This window comes from Miniopterus schreibersii, assembly GCF_964146895.1.
Source record: "Miniopterus schreibersii genome assembly, chromosome: 17".
NCBI lineage: Eukaryota > Metazoa > Chordata > Mammalia > Chiroptera > Miniopteridae > Miniopterus > Miniopterus schreibersii.
The window spans coordinates 17456599-17481262 of NC_138117.1; the positions used below are offsets into that span (position 1 = coordinate 17456599).

The following is a 24664-nucleotide window of genomic DNA, read 5'->3' on the forward strand; positions in this document are numbered from 1 at the left end:
ATGTTGGGCAAACAGCCTCTGAAGCCCTCCCAGCTCCTGAGTCCACACCCTCTGGCACATCTGCCCCCTTACTGCCAAGTTTAATCCAGGCTTATTCTAACATGGACCTTACACATCAACTTTGATGAAAAACACCACCTTCGGGACTTCAGGTTAAACCTGGTGAACTAAATACATTCATGTCTGCGTCCTTCCCAGCCCCACCCAAAGGCCTGCAGGGGATAAAAAAGGGCAGACAAAGGACAAACCAAAGGGAGTAAACCCAGAGGGACAGCGAGAACAGAAGACGAAGGAGGCAGAGGTGTGGAGAGCACTGGAGGCCCAGCGGGCGAGTGGGAGCCACCTTGGGTTTCTGCTTTTCCCACTCTAATAGCCTGCAACAGGGTAGGTGGGGGAAGGTGATAAAAACGAGCCACTTAGGCTCTAGAGCACCCCTGTCCCCAAACCTCGGGAACCGGAAGCACTGATGTCCTGGAGGTGGCCGCTGAACAGCTAAACTCTGGGTGTATAGTGGTGAGAGCCCCAGGCTCCCATGAGCGCCATCGTTGTTGCCGGGTTAGGCCTCCTCTCCTGCTACTGATTTTCTGCGTGTCTCCTCTCTCCTGCGTGCCCCTTCTCTTGTCCTCTTTTGGGTTAATCATGTACTTTTAGTTTTCCATCTTATCTTCATTAATGGCTCTTTAGCTAGACCTTTGAGTCTGTTTATTGTTTTAGTGATTGCTCTAGGGCATTAAATATGCATCCTGAATTCATCACAGTCTACTTTATATGGTTATCCTACTTCATGTATATGTAAGAGCCTTACAAGGGCATAATTCCATTTCCTCCCCCCTGCAGCCTTTATGCTCTTGTTGCTAATATTTTATTTCTGCCTGTGTCACATTGTGATTCGCTAATCTTTGTACATTGGCTCTTTCAATCAAGTATCCTGGCTTTCCCTTTCTTCTCTGAGAGGGGAACAGACAAAGGCATGGGTGGTTGCTGCAGAGTAAAACCTCTAGAGCCAGTATCCCTTCCACTTCTCTTTTAATTTTTTAAAAAATGTATCTTTATTGATTTCAGAAAGAAGGAGAGGGAGAGAGAGAGAAACATCAATGATGAGAGAGTCATTGATCGGCTGCCTCCTGCATGACCCCGCCTGGATATGGAGCCCGCAACCCGGGCAAGTGCCCTGACCAGGAATCGAACCCTGATCTCCTGGATCCTAGGTCGACGCTCAACCACTGAGCCATGCCTGGCCGGGCTTCTTCTCTTTTTTGAAGAATATTCAACACCGTCTCTTTTATGAGTGGAAAAAGTGTGGGCTTTGTGTAAGGTTTGCATAAATGTGGAGGTAACATTACCTGCAGCTCATTCTTTCCAACTGACTTTGCCATTGGAAACTTTGTTCAGAGAGTTAAGGGAGCGACATCTCTTCACCAGAACAAGACGCTTTGTACAGTAAAACGAGAGAAATTTCAAACTGAACAGTGATTTCATCACAAGGGTTGGACTTGACACATACTAACTCTTAGTTCGAAGATTTAGTCTCAGATAGTCTCTACTTTAAATGATAAAATAAGCCAAGTGCATCAAAACTTGATTCTGTGCTTTCCAAAAAATTATTTAAATTTTAATTATATGAAAATTAACTACAATTACTCTAATGTTGCTAAAGGGGAAGGAAATGAGAACTTTCTAATTGCATATATTCTATAAATCCGATATTTGTGACTGGCCAGGTGCAATGTGTGGGATCAAGCTTCTCTGGTGAATGATAAGGCTCTTTTCACACATCTTTAAAATGAGGGCCAAAAGGAAAGTAGTTTTCTAAAAAGGAAGAGACAATTTCCTTCTCTCTTTAATGTGAACGTCTATGTTCCTCTCAAGATCTGAAAACCCAAAGGTTTTTTTTCCCCCCTTAAAATTACTGTGCAAAAGTGGTCAAGGTTAATTTTATTATAAATGATTAATGGATATTTTAGAAATTAGTTTATTTAGTTGAGTTTCCCGTCAAACTTTGTAAAACCTATTGTGCCCTCAACAACAAAAATCCAATAAAATGTTACCTAAATTCTGCACCGAATTTTTTCTAATATATTTCAACTTTTAGTGAAATTATTATTTTTTTAATCTTCACCTGAGGATATCTTCCATTGCTTTTCAGAGAGAGTGGGAGAAACACTGATGTGAGAGAGACACATCGAGTGGTTGCCTCCCGCATGCACCCCAACAGGGGCCAGGGGTCGAGCCTGCAACCAAGGTACATGCCCTTGGCTGGAATCGAACCCGGGACCCTTCAGTCCTCAGGCCCACACTCTAACCACTGAGCCAAACCTGCTAGGGCTAGTGAAATTATTTCTGACAAATTGAGAAGTCTGATGAAGACGAATACATGCATAAATAAGTACAGAGAAAATTCTGCGCAAGCTGTGTTTACACAGGTCGAGTAAACATTTTGTAATCATTGTGGTTTTCGTTTAGGCTAAGATGCTTAAAAATGCTTAATAAAATTTGTTCTACCATATAGTCCTGATTACATTTATAAGCACTCTCTTCACGCAGCTCTAGTCCGCTCTGCCCTCCCTCCATAGGAGCCCAGAGTGAATGTCTGGGAACAAAATTTTGTGTGTTGGCCTGCATTTCTAGCTGTCTCTCCCTGGTGGACACAAACCCAGCTGCCTTTCCCAGCCAGATGTTATTGGGAGCCTTTCCCAGTTCTGGTACTCTGGGCCGGGGAGCCTGGCTTGGGGTTTAGACCCCCAACTTCACAGGGGGAATGCCCCACAGCTGACATATCCCTCCAGAAGTTCAGCTCCACCCATGGGAGCCAGGCTTGGTTGTAAGTCCTTGGTTATAAGGCTTCTCTCCAGCTACACTTCAGTGTGTTATTCAGAATGATTTTTCTGTACTTTAGTTATCACTCCAGTTTGGTCCTGGGAGGAGGTGAGTGTAGCTTCCATCTAATCTGCAGCCATCTTGGATCTTTTGTCCAGAACTTATAGAAATTCAGTGTCTTAAAAACCTAAATATAGTTCTGTCTAGTATTTTTCCATGTTTTGGGAAGCAAAATATCTAGGTCTGTTGGCAGTGGCAGGAACAGCACCAGGGATTAGACTGATGGGGTCAGACCAGATCTGGGTTTAGCAACCTCGTAGAGTTCTAGCTAGGAAAGAATTCAGAGCCAAGACTCAAACTACAAGAGAACATTTAATTTAGAATATCACAGAGGTAGAAGTAATTTGTAGAAGAAATGGGGCTTATGAAACAAGTTAAAGAGGCAAAGGAAGGGCCATTGGAGCTTAGAAGTGAGGAAGGTAAAGGTGATGGAGGGGAAGGCGTGGGCATGCTCCCAGGAAGGAGAGCAGGCTGGGTCCTCCGTACCGAGGGTTTTAAAGGTGGAGATTCTAGGGGAGGTCCTAGGAGAAGATCTCAATAGAATATTCAGCAGCTTTCCAAGTGTGTCCTCTCAGAGTCTAGACCTCTGCTGATCAATTGGTCAGCACCAGGGCAGGGGGTCATTATCTAATGCAGCTTGTCCTGAGGTCAACCATGGCATTTCTTGCCTGGCTTTGCTGCTTTTCTGGGCCTGGAGCTGAAATATAACTGAGGCCGAGATGTTATCTCTAAAGAGGAACGTTCAGGGGCCCAAACCAAATGACCAGCCATATGCTAGGGTAGAAAAGGTCACCCTGGGGATGAGGTCCCACCCTACAGTTGTCCCTTGCCAGGCACTGGGGGCTTTCCACCTTGGTGACCTTCTGTGTCTGGCCCATTGTCCTTGCTTTGCTCATGTGTGTCTAACTGTCTACCACAGGTCTAAGCATTTAAAAATTTAAAAACTTTCAGTCAAGAAAAAAAATTGGTTTGATCATATGACCTATTTTCATGGCAAATATAAAGTAAAAGCATTGAGAAAAATCACATGAACTTCTTGACAAAAACAAAGCACCCACCATTTTAACTATTCCCACGCGATGTCTATGTTGAAAATGCTAAGTGAAAAAGTCAGGCAGCAAAAGATAAATACCATATGATTTTACTTATTATGTGGAGCCTAAAGAACAACATAGATGAACGAACAAAACAGAAACAGACTCAGATACGGAGAAGAAACCAATGGCTACCAGAGGGGAGGGGGGTTGGGGGACTAGGTGAAAAGGTGAAGGGACTGAGAAGTACAGACTGGTAGCTGCAGAATAGCCACGGGAATGTAAAGCACAGCACAGGGAATGCAGTCAGCAATACTGTAATAAGTATGTATGGTGCCCGGCGGGCACTGGAAATACTGCGGAGGCCACTTGTGTACAGTATGATTGTCTAACCACTGTGCAGTACACCTGAAACAAAAAACAAAATAATATTAAGTGTAAACTGTAATTGAAAAAATGAAACTTTTAAAAGAAGAAACAATAGGTGGTTTTGTGAAAGTCCAAGTAAGGACTGAGTAAAGAGAAAACCCTATTTGGAGTGAGAACTCTTTAATAACTAGATTCATTTCCAGAGAACAATAAATATAGAAACACAAGCAATGTATGTAACAGTAATCCTTTCCTTAGGTACAGAAAGCGTCTACTTTTATACAAGTTAATGGACAAAGACTTTTACCAGAAATCAGCAGTGGGAAAAGCTACACACAGAAGAAATTACAAATAAAATAAAAAGTCATTCAACTAGTGAGATTCACACTCCAGGTGGTCGGTCACAGGTGAAATGGGAAGGCTGGAGACACAGTTTAGCTCCGGGCAGCAGCAGTCTGAGGTTGCTCAGATTGGAGCTGTTTACCAAGATATTCCCTAAAAAAAAATAAAACAACAAGGTAAATTAGACTTTAAATGACAAAGACAAAGGATCTCTTTCAAAATCTAAGTACAGTATACACTTCATATACTTTAATATCTAAAAATTAATAAACTAGTCTTAGAAAACAAATCTCCAAATTTCAAAAGTACCTATACTGTATGAATGTCAAACACTCTATTCAAAATGCACAAGCAAGTCATTACACACACAAACAAGTCATTCCGCACACGATTACAAGGCAGTGTAATTACTGCTCGGGTGAAGTCTGCTTCACTGTTTGGACAAAGCCTTGTTTACTGCTGCTGCCACTCCTGCAACCTAAGAAGTTTAAAAATCCACTTAGGTATGATTCCCTGTCGGTGGACTGACACAGGGAAAACACACTCCCTGACGTTAGAGAATGCAAGTGTACATCTGGGGATGAACACGAGAGCACGTGAAAACGAGCCCCCAGAGATAACATCAGGAACCACAGCGCTGGGGAAGCGCGGCCTGGTAGGGAGCACGACACGCACTCTGCCCCAGACAGTCTCAGGCCCGCACAGGTGAGGGCCACACGGAGCCGCGGGGCGATCACGGGCGACGCACGCTTCCCGTGCTCCAGGCAGGGCGTGACGTGCTCCTTCAGGAACGGAGCTGAGCTGGACCGAGCTGGACGCGCACCGCAGCACCTGCCTACTTCGCTCTAAGTTCCATAATCACGTCTGGCCGGGGCTCAGATCCTACTCTTTGTACCGTGAGGCTGCCTAGCCTCCAGTAAGAGCCTAGAGGACGCAGAAAACAGACACTGTTCCTACTGTTATAGATTAGAAAATAATAAGCAGATATGAATAATGTCTTCAGGTTAAAGTTACATTTACTGTCAGGCAAAAGGAAAAACTACTATAGATTTTACTTCAAAGGATTATAATGTATCTATAGCGAAGGACTCAAGAGCTACTTTAAATGAATTAGCCTGAGTATTTATTTAGTTTTCCTCTCTCTACATGAAGATCAACACAACAATAAAAATTCAACTTACAATTCACTCATAAAGTGCCTGATTTATACCAGCAATTCACAGAGGTTTGATATAAAGTCTTTGCTTCCACTACCTACAAAGCAAGTTGGAGAAGTATAATATTTTCTCCTCTTGAATGTCAGCCATACCCTAAATCACTTGGGATCCCACTGTAAGAGGCATCTGAAAGCAGCCCACAAAGGAGCTCGTGCTGTTTGCTAAGAGTGTCCGTGTGATTAAGAAAGACCACTTCATCCTCCTGACAACGGCACCAATGCCACGCTTCAGCTGCCACTGTAACCGACAGCCTGCCCTCCGGCTCCCACACGCACCACTGCGAAGCCGAGGCTGGAAAGGGCTGGTCCGAAGGCCCCCTTAGCCACCTGGGTTCCATTCCGTTAGGACACCGGGGAGCATTTACACCTGGCCTGCATTACACTTAGAACAACAGACAGGCCTTCGATGCATTATAATTAATTGCCAAACTTCACTACACAGTGGCACCTCGGTTTTTGAACATCTCCGATGACGAACATTTGGGGTTACGAATGCCGTAAACCCGGGAGGAAATGCTTCGGTTTCCAAACTCGCCTCGGAGGTCGAACATGCCCCACGGCTTCCGCTGAGGGCAAGACCCTGAGGCCCAGCTGTCGGCAGCGGATCCCTTGGTTTTTGAATGTTTCAGAGCTCAAACGGTCTTCTGGAACGGATGACATTAGAAAACCGAGGGACCACTGTATTTAGGGTTGTTTAAAAGGTCAAAAATTACTACTCTTTCTTTAAAACTATAGTTATCATTCAACATACCAACCTCACTTACATAATTTAAACACATGGTAACTTCAGCTATATAATTCAGTGCCAGAAACTATACGGTAACTTCACCTAGATAATCTAATGGCAAGAAAAAAGTGAATTTTCTCCTGACCAACATATTAATCTATGAAAACTACAGTCTCCCTTTATTCCTTTTTGCCTTGGCTGCCAAGAAGCTCAACAGAAAATCTACTGTTACTATCACTTTTGTATTATTTATTTTATCTAGTCTTTTAGTGTGTAAATTTTCATAACTAAAATTATAATGAACCTGGAATTCTATATCCCATGTCTTTCTGAGTTTATCATAATAATTATTAAAAGTAGAACTGAGTCATAATTTTAGTTCTCTTAACCTTTATCTGTCCTGTTTTGGAAAACAAGTGGGTATAATATTAATCATAAACGAAACATTCCTTTCCTAATGTATAAAAATAATTCAGCTTAGAAAATATGGACTATATTGTCATTTACAACACAGATTTCTATTTGGTAAAGAGCAAAAATAAAATTTAAGAATTTTACAGTCCTATTTTCTTAAATGCGAACTCACTGTAGTTATAAACGGAGTTATTCTTTCAACTTTTATCATGATTTTGAGTATTATATACAAACTAATCAAATTTTGTTTTATGAATTGATTTTCCTGTGTAACGACTGAACCATATAAAAATCACAGTGCTCTCTCATCTGCATCTAATTTACAGAAACATATTTAAATTCCAAAAGAAAGTCCACATGTCAAATGGTCTCCACGATACTTTAAAATCTCAGCCAAGGGAAAGTAGTGATCAACACCACATGTACTATTCTTAGTGCCTGCTGTTGACTAAGCACTGCACTGCTCACTGCCTGATATGCATGTTCTCAATTACTGTGCCCAATAACATGCATGAAAGACACAGGTGAGCCCCACATTATAGATAAGGAACTGGAGGTTAGCAATGACAAATGAAATGTTGTCATGTTAGGATGCAGGGAGGATATTTGTATTCAAATCTATCTAATTTTAAAACTCAGAGTTTTAATCACTATATAGTACTGTCTCATAGTACATTATTCTACCTCTCACTGGCTGAAGATATACTATTGTAGAGATATAAGAAAAAAGAGCTTAACAGCACAATGTGAGTCCTCAATTTATTTTCTCAAATATATTTCCATAATTGCTAGCCATTTCTTTTTATAAAAACAAATGGACACCTTTATTAATAGCCTATGATTTAAATAAACAAACCTCTTCAATTTCCTGCACCCCAAGGGCTCTTTCTTCTTGCAATATCATTCTCCCTAGGATGACTTCTGGGCCCCCAAAAGTACTCTAAAGCATGCTGGCAGAACTCTCATAGGAGTTAAGGTATACACTTAAATGGCACCTCCTCTTCTGTCACCGTGGCAGAGACCCTACAGGAGTTGAAGAATTGGACATCCCCATCAGGAAGACTCTTTCCCATGGCGGTACATTTTTGAAAATTTACTGTCTCTGGAGAGCGACTGAGCTAGCAATCCCTCCCCTTCCCCTCGCCCTCTGCCATGGAAAGAAAAGTAAGGCATTATCCTACCTACCTATCTAAGTCTTAGGGCACAGAGTATAAATATCCTGAAACCCCAGGTATGTTCATTTGGAAAATCTGTCTTTAACAGCTGCAGGGTGCCACTTCATTTTCCAAAGTATCTAAATTCAAAGATTAACAAATTAGCAGTATCCCTCAAGAGTGATCATGGGATTAAAACACAACAAACAAGGAAGTCAGTGATTCTAAAAATATAGTCTATTTATGTGAGTTTTGGTCCTAAAGGAGGGGGCCAAGGTGAAATTACATTTGAAAAGCAATTGCATCAGAGTCTACTGAGAAGTCTATAAAAGCAATTTAGGCAAAATTAGCAATAACAAAGTTATGTTTCCTATAGGAATTCCAGTAATCAAATCTTCTTAAACTAGCTATAAAATCTAAATATCAAATCCAAAGTTTCTTTATCTCTTGCTTTGTTCAAGAACAGACCCTTACCTGTCACTACCGGCTTTATCATTAGATCAGCTGTGTCTTATACTGTTTATCGTTTTTCTAACATACAGTTATATGTGAAGTGTTGAGCTTTGGCTCTGGTTAACTAGTTTCCCCTGAGGACAGGCCTTGCTAAGAACACAGTGCCCTGGTGTGTTTCAAAATGGTTCCTTTCTCCCTCCCCCTGCCAGAAGCCGAAGGGGATTCCCCCCAATATTTACTGTGAGAACCTGGTCTAGCTTCTGGAGCTAAACTCACTCTGTGATGGAGACCGCCTATAATTTGGTCCCCTTGAAGTTTTTAAGTCTCAGATTTGTCCACACTGCGCCTCCTGAAATCCGTCAATTACAGTCTGCGTCTTCCTGCCCAGGCCCTGCTCCCACATTAGTTTCTGCTGGTGAGTCTCTGCTCCGTAAGCCTTGGCTCCCTGTGCTCACCGGTCTGACTCTCCAACCTCATAGGACAGTGGTTTGCCTTGTGCCCTCGCCCCTCTGATGGATCCTAGAAGAGTTGTTGATTTTTCAGTCTGTTCATCTTTTACTTGCTGTTAATAAGACTCCTAAGTGAATGAGTGAGGAGAAGGTGTCTGATTTATCTTTCTCCAGTTTTTAAATCAGTGCCTGGCATATTCTAGGAGCTTGATAACTGTCAGATGAAAAGTAGTTGAAGAATCCTGCAGGAAAGTGAGAACCTGAAAAAGTGTGCATTTTTCTCCGATGGGGAAATGGACTGAAACACCGGGAGACACAAAGATGCCAGCAGTTAAACCTGTTATACTGTCAGCTGAAACTATCCTACCAATTATTTCTCCTCTTGCATAAACATTATTATCTATACTGTACTAGATATACACTGGCTTTAATGCAAGTATATGTGACTAGGTTAGTCACTTGCATTTGAAATGTGCTAGGTAACAGCTTACCTACAAATTTAAATAAATTCAAACAGATGGAGGTAGAACTCTGAATTTTTTTCCCAAATATTGCAATTCTGAAAGTTTCCTCAGTATCCAGCAGCCCTGACATAATTTCCACCCGACAGTTCATCTATTATTTGTTGCCTGTTTTTCTAACTCTTATCCATGCAGATGAGTAGAAAGGCTGTGATATCAATCCAGAACTAACAAAATAAAGTTTAACAACCAACAATATAGAAAATCTTAAGCAGCAAGAAAATAGGCAGCAAAGTCAAAGTAAATTATGAACATATGATAATATTATCTACTCCACTGAGAGACTAATCATCCAAGACTAGTTTAAGCAAATAAACAGGAGAGTAAAAAATAAAACAAAACAAATAAAAAGGTAGTATGTGATGATTTCCTTTTATATTGTCCTTTGGAAAGAGATCTATGTTTCAAATTAAATGTTGATAATGTATCTAAAAGGAAAATATATGAACAACATGGTCTGAAGAGCACTCACCACTGACAAGAAACCATTTGTCAGTAGAGGAAAAACAAGGTAAAACTTTTAATTAGCAAAATGTAGATTAAATCAAAACTATTTTAAACATTTTAGACCACAACTTATACTCAAAACTATGCCAAAGATCATTCAAGTGAAAAAAAAAGCAAAAAAATAAAAGTTACCTAATTTTTCACAAATGAGAAAACTTTCAATAACAGTTAATATTTTGTTCTATAGACAAACCTGAAATTTACACTGGCTCTAATTTAACATGATTTTAAGACAAAATAATTCCTACTAGCAATTTTCTCCAAATTAGAAGCTCAATTTCCTGTTCTAAAGTTTCAACTTAAAAATTTATTTTAGAAAACTAAATGGTTCCTATTTGTCACAACATAAAAAGTCTATTCTTATAGCTCTGTTTTTAAAGGCTATGAAGAAAGCTATATTTATCTTATCAAAATACTTATAACTCATATTCTGTCTACTCCTAAAAACAATTGGGGAAGATGCTTGAGTCTTAGGAGTCCAGCAAAGTTTTCCTTAGAAGTCACTTTCTTAACACCTGTGAAATAAGTCACTTTCCCTTTCAATGGCAGCAGAATCATCATCACTCTAAACCTAAAGGAAAGCCAGGAAACGGAGGTGGAAAGGCATCTCTTCCCACCAACAAAGAGCCAGGAGCAGTAGGCAGTGATTAAATGAGGCAAAAAGAAGGGAAAGCCAGGCAATCAACCTACTGGGGCCGATGCATTAGTTCCCGGGTGTAGGAAAGGAGGGACTGATTGCCGGGCAAAGCTGCACAAAAGCCAGGGCGTGGCAAGAACAAAAGGGCAGAAGAGATTTTTAAAACTTAAATAATTCAGCCAACTGCAGAGGTAGCTGAAATCAGATAGAAATGGCAAGGACTTGGAGCGGAAAAGAAAAAGACTAACGGACAGTAAGCGATAGACACTGACAATGAAAAAAGAGGAGAGACGATGGGCTAGCTGCGCAGCAATGCCATCTGAGTGCCGAGGCCAACCCCTGACAAGTTAAGAGCTCTTACTGTGCGTGGGGAGGGAGTGCGGGCAATGGTGCCCCATCAGGCCCCTGAGTATGCCTTACTGAATAGCATGATAGAGTAATACCAAATTTGGAATTTGGGGTTACACAGATCCATGTTAAAATCTACCTGCATAAATTGAAGAGCTTGGGCAATTGCTTGACCACCCTTATGCACCAGACTTCATATCTGTAAAAATGAGAACAGTAGCACCTACCTGGCAGAGATGTGTGAAGATTTATAAAGATAATATTATGAAAAGAAAAAAAAAAGATAATATTATGTCCCTGGCCAGTGCCTCAATAATGTGATCTCTCTTCCCTCTCACGGTCATGAATAGAACTGTTGCACTCTACCTCTACCTGCTATCTATAGGACACCCAATGACTGATAAAAAGCGAGGGATACTCTGAACATTTTTAACAAATTGCATTGCTACCTGTCCCCACCCCACCCTCGAATTAAAAGTTAAGAACAGAAAAAGGTAAACTTTAGCTATGAGGAAAACATTTATTCAACATAAATAGGAGACTTACCCTTCCCAATTTACCAATTTACTTCAATGAATATTTATTTGCTAAATTAGTCCAGTCCAGACAACAGAGTTTTAATCTGATCAGTAGCAGGGGTATTTGGCAGGGAAGTTTGTCTACACATTTAATAGTAGACAGTCCCTACCTAATTATCTTTCCCTAACTAACTATCTCATCCTGCCTTCTCGGGCCTTCATGCCATTGATTACCCAGCTATTTGAGAATTTGATGAAAAGCATAGATCCTTCCCACAGAAAATACTGATACCCGCATTTCTGCGTACAATTTCAGGGAGTTAATCCAAAAACCTCCTAGGTGAAGAAGCTCTGTTCCACACATGCTTTCTAGGATAATCTCATCCACTTTCATGACTTCATTCCTTCCTCTACTGATGGCTTTAGATCTATTGCCCTAGCTTACATCTTGCTCCTGAACTCCAAGCTTTCATTTCTGACTACCTTTTTTATTTCTTCTTGGATATAATTCAGAGACATCAAATGCAATGTGTCAAAAAAATAAAATCACCTCTTTACTGCTGTTCAGATCCTGTTCCTCCTTCATCAGGTAAAGGAGAGACAAGTGGCCAAGGAACAGGCTGGGCAGGAGTCAAAGGAACTCCCCATGCCCAGATATTGGAAGGGCCCAGCCAGCCCGAGCCAGCCAAAAGCAGGAGCGTGGTATAGGAAGGCTGAGGCCTTGCCTGCTGCTGCGGAACCACTGACAGGCTTTGGGGCAGGAGAGCCCATCTACGGAAAGAACTAAGTACAAGGACTGCAGACATGAGAATCATGTGGCCAGAAAAAAAGGGTGATGGAAAAGGGGGCTTGCTTCCTGCCAGCTTTCTGGGTCCCGGTTTCAGTGGACTGTGCACCTCGCCAGGTATAAGGTTCTGTGAGCTGCAGTGACATTCTTAGAATATATTTTCTTCTATTTAAGCTAACCATTCCCAGTGAGCAAAAAGAACCAAAAACATGTTCAGGCCTTAGCTTACTAAGGTCCTCTTTGACTAGCAGAAACTATTACATTCCTGTTTTGTTCTGGAAGAATAACCTAGTGATTAAGTTGTTTCTATAATTTTATCATTTATGTTATTTCCTATGCAGTTTCTATTTAAATGTGTAGCTTCTACTGACTATAAAAACACTGCAACAATTTTTTTAAATTATCACCTAAGAATAAATTTTTACCATCCCTTCAACTTTATGAAAAATGCAAGTTAATAAATCAGAACACATATTCTTACTTAAAACAACTGTTTCTTGAGAGAAAAATAGCAAAATTGTTGTAGATTGTCAAAAGATGATAAACTGGATATACTGTATTTTAAATATGCAAACTGTATCTGAGAAAAGGAAGTATATATATGTATGTATACATACATATACACACAATTTTCTTATGTAGGCAGAAAAACACTAGGCAAATGGAAAAAGTAGGGTCTCAAAATTATGCTGATTATTGTACTAACATCACTAACATACTAACCATGAAAAAATAATCGATTTACCAAATAAGACATCTCAATCATTTATATATCTAATAACTGAAGAAAATAAATGGCTGCAGTAATCTAAATACCTTACGATTGACTTTCTTAAAATTGTCTTAACATTGGAAAACACTCACTCTTGGTGTAGCTAATACAAACTCTAGTATTAACTTCTGATTAAAAGCATGGTTAGGAGATATTTTTCTAATAACTATAAAACATCATAAAAACACTCTAAAAGAGATCAAAGATATAATGTCATCTCCAGGAAATTGTAACTGAGATAGGAAGCTGATACTGAGTCATATTTCCCTCGAGATCACTACCTGAAGTGAAACATCAAATAGTCCGTAGGTGCAAGAAGGAAAAAAGAAATGGCAGGTCATGGTTCAATTCCTGGTCAGGGCACATGCCTGGGGCTGAAGGCTCCATCCCCAGAAGGGGGCGTGCAGAGGCAGCCAAATGATGTTTCTCTCTCAACAATGTTTCTATCTCTCTATCCTTTTCCCTTCCTCTCTCTCTAAAATTCAGTAAAAACATATTAAAACAAAACAAGACATCTCTAACTAGTAAAGTAGAAGCAACTTTAGACTAGGAGACCTGGGGTTGCTCAAGTAATAGTGAGACAACAGCTATAAAGAATTCCTTTTTACTTGGAATTAGTTTTAATATATTTTTAAAAATCAAGTTATATTTGTGTGTTGTTGTGTTTTGTTGGTTGGTTGGTTTTTGTAACTATTTAATAGCTTTTTAATTTATTGTATTCTATTTTTTATTATTATTATTATTAAATAACCACAACATATGTGGAAAATTCCAAGCACTTCAGAGAGAGAACTCAATTTTCTAAATTAATTCCAAAAAATGTTAAATCTGGAAATGTTTATTTAAAATCATATGGAGTGTTTTAGTAACATGATTTTTAGCACTAAAAGGTTAAAACTTATATTAGGGGTTTTTTCCTTCAATTCAGTTCATAAGTAACTATTTTAATCACTGTATTTATGGCTATGTACTAACAAAATAACTAAAATATCCTAAGCAGATATAAACCTCCATGAACAAAGCAGTGTCACGCATTCGCTTGGCTTGGTGGGTTTTCTCTGTTACATTATTTACCTACACATTAAATATCTACAGAGGGTAATACTCTTAGAACTTATTATTCTGCTTGAAATAAGGGTGAAGGAGAATCCAGAGACAAATAAAAAATTCTACACGCGATCCTCTACCTACAAAATTCAGTGTTTCTTTCCTGAAGTCTTGAGCTGTCCACATGCACAGAGTTGCTCCTGAATTACAAGCTGATTACACACACAATCATTCTGTAGGAGAAAAACGGTAACAGTTTATGATGTTAAGTTAGAAAGTTTAAACTGGGGGCACATATAAGAGTTCTCTAGAGTACGCTGTCATTATTTATATATTCTGCCAAACTTACGAATATGAAAATTCAGCACTCCTCAAAAGAACAAGGGACGTGCCAGAAGTGCATGGTGGGCACAGGACGACCAGAAGGCTGTGCGTGTCACTTAGGAGGGCTGTGAGTAGGAGTGACCGGTCCCAGGCCTCCTGAACTGGGCAGCACCAGTGTGTGCCAACTGTCTATTCTGCCCCGCCCCTGTAATTCCCCCACCAAAAATCAGTTACCGTTATTTGTAATCCATTATTCCATCCAAATACAGATGTCAAGTAGAGGGGAGAAGCACTGCTACTCTATGAATACTTGTAATTTATGGAAATAATTTTGAAATTAATCATAAACTTGTAAAAATTATTTTCACACGATATATAACTTTACACTCCATGTTATGTAAAATAGAGGTAAATCCATCTCTATATTATCCAGGAACATAATATTTAACTCCTTAAAACAGAATCAAAATCAATATCCAAAGATAGCCCAGTTCTATGATTTTAAAAGTATCTAATTTATACTTAAAATGTAATTCTAAACTTATATTTAAAACAAAAGAATATTTCCTACAGTAAAAAAATGTTTACTTTATATCAAAATTATAATTTATTCTAATAAACAGACACTTTAGGAATAATGCAATGTCAAATAGCTAAAAATCATTTATGATAGAAAAGTAAAAAAAAAATCAAGAGTGTGTGAGAAATCTTTTCAGCACAGCTTAGGAGCAAAACAATGACTGCAGATAACAAGTAAACCTGCCATGGAAAGCTGCTGCTGCTGTTGCCACTCAGGCAGACTTTTATTTCACTTCTATCCATGATGATATTTTAATTATTTTCAACTAAAATATATCACCTATAAAAATTAATTTTAATTAAATCAAAACAAATGCTAAGAGGAAACAAAATCAACTGTGCTTTCATGTTTTTTATTTGGTGTAAACATCTTAGAACCATATTTTAGGTAATAAAAGCTTCTATTTTAGGTAAGTAGAAAGGCCATCTTTACCAGTATGACATAAATAGGACAACTTAGTTATCTGCATAAAGATTTGATTCAAAATCCTTTTACCTTTGGGGATAATGCTGCTGAAGATTTACTTTCCAAACGGCATTCTGTTTGGTCTCTTATTGATCGAAGGTAAAGTAAATTGCTATTACTTGAGCAATTTTCATTCTCTGGCACAAAGAGCCAAAGAATTATATATGTAACAACAAAATCTACAGGTCATACGTGAATTCTAATCTTTTTATGTGAAAATTCCTTTATAAAGAAAGTGTAGAAAAAATACTGACACTAAGCTTGTCCATTAAAGGGGATTTATTATAATTAAAACATTAAGTTAAGCCTGGCTAGCGTGGCTCAGTTGTTGAGCATTGACCTATGAACCAGGAGGTCACTGTTTCATTCCTGGCACATGCCCAGGTTGCGCGTTGCGGGCTCTATCCCCAGTAGGGGGCATGCAGGAGGCAGCCGACCAATGACTCTCTCTCATCATTGACGTTTCTATTCCTCTCTTTCTTTCTTCCTCTCTCTAAAATCAATAAAAACATATTTTTTTTAAAAACAACAACATTAAGTTAAAATAGCTTGGCACATAATTAGCAGGGGAAGATATTCTCTCATCAGCTAGTCAATGATAAAAAGTGAATAAACCAGTTTCTGGCTAAAGATACTTACTTTTCCTTTTGTACACACATCAAAAAATATATTATGAGATTAAATCAAGTTCCTAAATTCAGGAGGGGGGGATATCAAATTTTAAACATCTCACCTTCAGTGTATGATCATATAAAAAAAATTCTCAATCAAAACATTTTCTCCACTAGCAAAGGGAAAAGGTCCACATCTTATTTCATACCTATCTTTTCTTTCACATCAGAAATATACATTTTAAAAAAAAGCTAAACCCAACAATAAATTCTTCAAGAGAAATTAAAACAAGAATTATACTTTAGCAACCCTAATTTCAACAAAAGGGGAAAATAAAACTATCTCACAGAAACCTGAGAAAATCACCAGACAAATATAAGCTCACCAGTTGCCACAGCCTCAACCTATTAAATGCCAACATTCTTTAAGCAAATTTCATGAAAGAGACATAAACCAAGAGAGATAAAATTACTAATTCATTCATACTGAAAAATGTGGCTCAGTGCATAGTACAATGCTCAACCAACTAGACCTAGAGAACATTACACTAAGTGAAATAAACCAGTCGGAGACAGACAAGTAGCACATGATCTCACTCACATGTGAAATGTAATGAACAAACTGAACTACCAAGCAAAACAGAGACAGACTCTTAGATAGAGAGCAGACAGACAGCTCTGGTGGGGGGCGGGGGGTATTGGGGAGGGGTGGAGGGATTGGGTGGAAAAGTAAAAAGAGAGAGAACCCATGGACATGGACAACGGCATGGTGATTGTGGGGCAGGGGGTGGAAGTGGAACAGGGCATAGAGGGGGTAAAAGGTGGTGGAAAATAGAAAAGAGAGAAATGTGGCTAGGATTGAAGTGACAAAAGGGGGAAATCCAGGAAAGTATTCCACATTTGACTGACAGATCTGCAAGTATTTCCTCCTGCTAAACAGATAGATGCTATTTTGTGTGCCTTCTGCAGATCTCATTCTTCTTGCACTGAGGTTATGAACAAAGTAAAACTGGTTTTGGCCATCAAATGTTGCCAGTGCTAGCTCTGAAATCTATCCTAAGTCCATCTGCTTCTTGTTATAGTTATAGTCCAAGCTAACCACCTCTAGTCTAGACCACAATGAGAACCTATTAAAAAGGTCTTCTTGCTTTCACACTTACTCCTGCACAATCCATTCTCCCCAGAGTGGCCTAAACAAACTTTTTAAAACATAAATCAAATCTTATCCTTTCCCTGTTAAAAAAAAAATCTCTCAATGGCTTTCATCTCATCTTATAAAAGTCAAATAACAGCCTCTAAGACCCTACGCAACCAGATCCCTGCCAAACTCTCCTTGCCCATTATTTTTCATGCTGGCCTCATTCTGTCCTTTAGAGTTTCTCAACCTCAGCACCACTGATACATTGGGCAGTACAGCTGCTGGTTATGGAGACTGTCTGTGCATTGTAGGGTGTTTAGCAGCATCCATGGCCTCTATCCACTAGGTGCCTGTAGCACCAGCACCCCCAGTTGTCACATAAAAATTATGCCTCCAGACATTTCTTTTAAAGAAACCAAGCTCATTGCTGCTTCATGGTCCTGTACACTCTCATTCCCTCTACCTGAACTAATTACCCCCTACCTGAGCTCTCTGACTGGCTCCTTTCACTATTACCCCAGCTTAGCTGTTTTGGTCTCCTCAAGAGGCCATCTCTAATCATCCTACATAAAGTCGTGCCCACTTCCACCACAGCTATGACCCAGCACTTAACATAACAGAGTACAAAGTAAGAGCTCAAAACACAGTGTTGAAAAAATGCATAAATGTCAGCATTTATGAGAAAGGGCTTAAGTGGTAAGATCGTAAAAGTTAATATATAATGCCACAGTGGCATCTGGATGCTCTCCTATACTGCATCTGCTTCACCTTTCGGACGTACACATTCTAATGCACCATTAATTCTTTCTGGTAGTATTATTGTCAGTTATAGGGAATGTATATTTGTTCATTGTGCATTAACAAAAATAGTAACGCCAGAGCATGCTCCCACAGGGTGCGGAACAGAGAGGCACCTGAACTGCTCAGAAGATGCCATGCCGAACATCCAACCATCAGCTAACAATAGCCATCACACAGGGAATCCTGGCTTGTTCCATCCTGTACATAAATGGCTCACCATTTAACAAGCAGTCACTCTTTATTGTTTTAAGTGGATGCAGAGGTCAATAATTTTGATTTTTTTTTTTTAAAGACAGAAAAACCTGATCGGTTATTTCAAAAGCAAAAAACTATAATGAATAAAAGTGAAATGTGAGAATTAAATCTTAATATATCAATCATTTTGTGTTTTCGTGGGAACTGGTAAAATCCAGTCAGATGAGCCATATGCTGAATAGTTAAACTTTGCAAAACTGTGGTCTCTGATCAGTCTAGTCAAACTGCATTTCATTCATTCCAAAAAGGCTGATTCACTTATGTCACAGGGTCCTTTTAGTTACCTCTGGAGTTGTGTTTGATATTGGTACTTTGAATATACATACATATTCTTCAGAACATTAATACAGTTTTTTAAAAATTATCATGGCATTGCTATGAATTGCTAAAATATATTTCTAGATATTTAAAAATGAACACATAATACAGTGTATAGATGTTGTGGAATTGTGTCACCCCAAAAAAATTCAATAAGAGGGAAAAAAAATTTTAAATTTCAAAACTAAAAATTATCACTGATTTTAAAAACTATCATTCATTGGAGCAATTACATAAGAACTTATGGACAAGGGAGACATTGCAGACCAGTGTGCGAGTGGGAGGGAAAAGCCGGCACATACCAGTTGTGCACCATAAGTTTCTGCACAGCCAGGAGAGCGTTGTAGCGAACCTGCTGGTCTTCGTGGTGCATGTGGTTCATCACCAGCTGCTTCCCACCAAGCTGCTCAATAACCCTGAAGAACAGAAGCCACTTTGTCAAGATACTGCAATTACTTTCAAACTCGTGCTGTCAGTCAGCAGAAAGCCCAACTCCCAAAGTGCCAAGGATTTTAAAAAGAAACCGACACATCTTTTTTATATCATTTTCTCCAAATCATAGATTTAAAGTATTCAAATATTCCTCTTTTGACTTTCTAATGATAAATCTAATTGCTATTCTCATTTCCCAATCCAGGCAAATATCATCTACCTGGGTATCTCACATAGTATTCTAGATATAGCTTTCTAGGTAGTTGAGAATTAACTTCTTGATTATTAGTACTTCTGGCCTGCTTAAAATCAGTAATACTGAACATCACCTAATATCCGTAATAATATGAGATCAATACTAAGTCCACCAGTTGCCATGCTGTGAGACAGATATGGGCTCAGGGGCAGATTTCAGGGAACACAGGGTTAAAAAGCACCCAGTAGAAGAAGCCATGTTAATTTCCTGAAAAACACTTGATTTTTAAGATATCTGTTCTTTCTTATAACAATGGGATATATCACATGACCTCCTGGACAGTGAACCAGCGGAGAAAATTACTCTTGTCAAGAGCACCAAGATGATTGACAACTGACATTGCTTTCTATCACTGCACCTCCTAACACCCTGAAAAATACAGTTACTATAGATGCAAAAGTAAAGTGAAAATGTTATTTGCTTTGTGAATGGAAAGAGGTTCTCTGTTCCTTTGCAAGGACGTGGCTGTGGACAGAGCTGTGGAGTCTCTTAACTCCAGCGCAAGTGTGGATTCCCCAGTCTGCATTGCCTAGTGGGAGATATAACTATTACATAGTCAGTGATAAGTAACATCTTAATGCAATAGGGCTTTGGTGGTTTAAGACAACCTCACAGATGGGTGGATGGGGGCCAGGAGTGAGAGAGAGGCTTTTATCTTTATGCCTTTTTATACTTTATTTTTTAAAGCATCTTTTTTTTTTTTAATGTATTGAATTGAGGGAAAAAGTACAGTATAATTATTACCAAACATTAATTGAGTGCTTCAGAAAATCCAAATGATATTAATGGCTTGTCTCTTACCGTTTGCCTCGTGGATAATGCCGCACATATTCTCCAACATCGTGAGCGGCAACAGCTAAGACTTGTGGATCATCTGATACCTCCAGAAGTTTTGTCAAAATTCTGAAATAAATTTAATACAAAAAGAGGTCAATTTTTGATTCTTCTATAGAGCATAGCAGTGCACAGGTATAACACAGATATCCTCTGAAAACAGACATTTATAAATACAATTGTATTTTCTACAGATTTCACTATAATACTTAATATGTTATACATAAGTTAATAGTTTTCAACTTTTATACATATATAATAGCTTAATTTCAAATTCACAATGTGTACCATGCACAATTCCTGAAATATCAGGGACTGCCTCTCCTGCTCTCGTAAGAAAGACAACTCCAATTTGAGGAAATGTTATTTTCATGTGTAACTACCAGCTGCACATTAGTGTTGAGTCCTCTACTGCTTTGTATCCTTACTAATTATATTTTGAAAATAAACCATTTGTAAACCTTTTGTTAGGATTAAGAACAAATTACCTTGAGCTCTGTTCAAGACGGAGCCTGAGCATGAACATACCTCTCTCCTCTCTTGCTCCTACTCTCACAAAAGACTTGAACTTCACATAACGAAATCCACAAGAGCAAGTGAATGTTCCTGAGAGGACGGCAACCCAGCTTCACAGACCTGACTTCCCTGCCCTCCTAATACACTTTTCAGAGTAAGGTATGAGCAAAGTAAAACTGCTGCTGGGGTCTCAGGATTCTTCTAAGGGGATCCAACTACTAACAGCTGAGAAAAGCTCCCTCTGCTGGACACCTGGAGCCATGACCATGATTTCTGCTGCCTCAAGGACCCCGGGAAGAGGGTTCATCTTCCTCAGGGGATTCTGTGTCTCTGGGAGTGAAGGGGAAAAGGGACGAACTACATGGCTCAGAGTCCAGTTAGCTGGGAAAGGGCTGCTTTTCTCAGGAGTGCAAGTGGAGATTATTCAAGGATCATTCTCATTCCTATGTTATTACAACTGTTCAAGGGCAGAGAAATAGGTAGAAAACTTCTCAACTCATTCTACAAGCAGAGCATAACTCTGATAGCTGATCAGAGTGAGTAATTTTTAAGAATAGGTAAATAGAAAGCTAACATTTAAAAAAATTGCTTTCAAACATGCCAGCAACAGCCACTCACTTAGAGATATATATAAACGTCTTAAAGAATTAGCTAATTGAACCCAGTAGAATACTGAGAAAGTACCTTTATTCAGTTCTCATCTCAAATGTCAACTCTGGCTTAGGAGCCTCAGATTGTCCTAAGACAACACCCTCCCCCCATCATTCTCTACCCTTCTTCCTGATTTATTTTTCTCACAGTCCTAATGACCACCAGTCATTATATATTTACTTGACTATTTGTTTAGTCTTTCTCTTCCAAATATAATGTAAGTATAATGAGAAAACTTTGTTTTATTTGTCATTGTATCTATAATACCTAAAACAGTATTGACCATACAATAGATGTTCAATAAACACTTGTTGAAAAAAATGAATAAATTAAATATAAAATGGTGATGCCAGCTGGGAAAAACAATTTTGACAGTTCCTAATGGAATTTAAAATACACAGACTTTTTAATCCAGCTATTCTATTTCTAGGAATCAATTCTACAGAAATATTTCCATGTTTCCACAAAAATGCCTGTGTACATTACCTTAAAAAATGACTAAGAGCCCCAGCCGATGTGGCTCAGTGTCTGAACATCAACCCACGAACCTGGAGGTCATGGTTCGATTCCCTATCAGAGCACATGCCTGGGTTGAGGGCTTGATCCCCAGTAGGGGTGTGCACAAGGCAGATTATCAATGACTCTCTCTCACTGATGTCTGTCTGTCTGTTTCTCCCTTCCTCTCTCTGAAATCAATAAAAACAACAACAACAAAAAGATGCCTGACATCCTTAGCCATCAGAAAAATACAAATAGAAGTCACAATGAAATACCACTTCACATTAAGATGGCTAGAATTAAAAAGTAAGACAATAACAAGTACTGACAAGGATGTGGAGAAATCAGAACCCTCATACACTGCTGGTGGGAATGTAAAATTATGCAGCCACTTTGGAAAATAGCAACTTCTCAAATAGCTAAACATAGTTACCATATGATTCAGCAATTCTACTCCTGGGTAGATAACCAACAAAGAGAAATAAAAACATATATACACACAAACATTTGTACACAAATGTTTATTACTAGCATTTTTCATAGGAATCCAATGTCCATCAATTGATGAGTAGATAAATAAAATGTGACATATAATGAAATATAATTCAACCATAAAAAGGAATAAAGTGCTGATAAGTGTTACAACATAAATGAAACTTGAACAAATTATGATACATGAAGAAAGCCAGTCACAAAAGAACAAATATTACATGATTCCATTTATATAAATTTTTCATGATAGGCACATCCATTGAGACAGAAAGTAAATTAGTGGCTGCTTAGGGTTGGGTGAATGGGTTAGTAGAGAGGTGATAACTAAAGAATATGAGGTTTCTTTTGAAGTGATGAAAATGTTCTAAAATTGACTGTGTTAGTGATTACATGCATTGTGAATATACTAAAACCTACTGATTTGTATACTTTAAATGGGTGAATTGTGTGGTATATAACATGTATCTCAATGAAAAAGAAAGACAGACACTTGCACATCTTATTATGACAAAGGGAGCCCTCAAAGCACTGGGGAAAATATTACTTTCAATAAAAGGTACTGGTTCAATCAGATATCCATGTAATGAAAAAAATGAATCTTGACCCCCTACTTTATACTTTACCCAAAAAACAATTCCAGATGAAATGAAGATTTAAATATGAGAAGTTAAACAACAAAGCTTTTATCAGATAACACAGAAATATATCTTCATGACCTTGGGGATGCAATAACATCTTAACCAGGACACAAAAAAGCACTACCCATTAAGAAAAAGATTAATAAATTGAGCTACATTAAAACTAAGGAGTAAACAGTATGTGACAAAGTAGAAAAAAATAGTTGTGATGAATATATAGACAAAGAACTCATGTTCAGAATACATATAGAACTTATAAAATGGAAAAAAAAAATACTTCAACAGAGACTTCTGGAAAAAAAGATATACAAACTTCCAATAAGCACATAAAAAGTATTCAACCACATTAATGAGCAAGAAAATACAAATTAAAACCACAGAATATCTAAAATTTAAAGAGTGACAAAATGTATTTGTGAAGATGTAGAACAATAGGTATTAGAGTATAAACTGGAATTTAAAACTTACTTCAGAAGCTCATAATTCTTCTCATTTAACCTCACGGCATTTTCTCTCCAGAATTTCTCAGATTTGTGCACAGGACTCCATTCCAATCTTCCAGATTTAAGTTCTGAACTGTACTCATCAAATGAGCTATAAAAATTTTCAAAGAATTCAGAGTTTATAAAAACCCAAAAGATCCTCCAAATTAAGCACAATAAAACATCTTCACTGATTATTTAACTACAAAGACTGACCATCCTTTATACATTAACAAAATTCCACTAAAAAAAAGTTTAAACAGCTTAAATAAGCTTTATAAATCATGTGAAATTGACTCAGGGTACTAAGGTCCAATATTCCTGTCAAATTTGAATCTCATTATAAGACATTAAAGGGAGTACTTGCTTTCAAAATCCCTACCCTAATAAATGTATACATAAATGTATATCAGTAAAATATCTGATAATCTAGCAGAGTTTCTACCTTGCCTCTTAAAATACTGTATTTGTGTCCTGGCCTGGTGGCACATTCAGTTGGAGCATCAACACACACACCAAAAGTTTGTGGGTTTCTCAGTCAGGGCACATACCTAGGTTGTGGGTTTGATCCCCAGTCGAGGTCCATGCATGAGGCAACAGATCAATGTTTCTCTCTTTCTCTCCCTTTCTTTCTCTCAAATATTAATAAAAACATTTCCTCAGGTAAGGAGATTATATATATATATATATATATACACATATATTTACTGTATTTTCCAGACCACTAGATACATTAATACAAATTTATGTAAAAGTATCTTACTTTAACATAAAATAAAATAGTATATTCTAATACTATTATAAACATTATAAACTACTATATTGTATTACAAAAACAAAAACATATCTGTACAATATGTTACAATGTGATTACCAACAGTGAAGAGGTAATTCTTTGGTTGGAAAAAGTAGCTAAACAATTGGAAAAAGTAGCCAAACAATTCAAACTGGAGTCAGCCTGGCTTCCAAACCCAATCCACCTATAGAAAAAGATGTATTTCTTAAGAGTAACTCTTTTCAAAATGTATCAATAATTAAAAAGCAAAGAACATATGAGTTAATGGGAAAGATCAGCAAGATATTATTAAACAAAAAAATAACAAATCTAGACGAATACACAGAATCCCATTTGTCTCTGTGTGTGTGGGTCTGTGTGTGTGGTGCACATGTGCCAGGGAGAAGGGGCATGGAAACAGGTTGG

The 24664-nt window shown here is 38.3% G+C and overlaps 1 protein-coding gene across 4 annotated transcripts in view; it reads right to left on the minus strand.

Annotated features, from left to right (window-relative positions):
* Positions 1-3171: 3171 nt before the first annotated feature.
* Positions 3172-24664, minus strand: part of ATP6V1H (ATPase H+ transporting V1 subunit H) — a 70665-nt gene continuing 49172 nt past the window's right edge. For all 4 annotated transcript variants that reach the window (XM_081117013.1, XM_081117010.1, XM_081117012.1 and 1 more), the window contains 4 exons: positions 23450-23575; positions 20154-20255; positions 18967-19080; positions 3172-4775 (listed from right to left, as the gene is read on the minus strand). In XM_081117013.1, the coding sequence (XP_080973139.1) occupies positions 4715-4775; positions 18967-19080; positions 20154-20255; positions 23450-23575 (403 nt within the window). In that variant the 3' untranslated portion in view covers positions 3172-4714. The remainder of the gene's footprint in view (positions 4776-18966; positions 19081-20153; positions 20256-23449; positions 23576-24664) is intronic.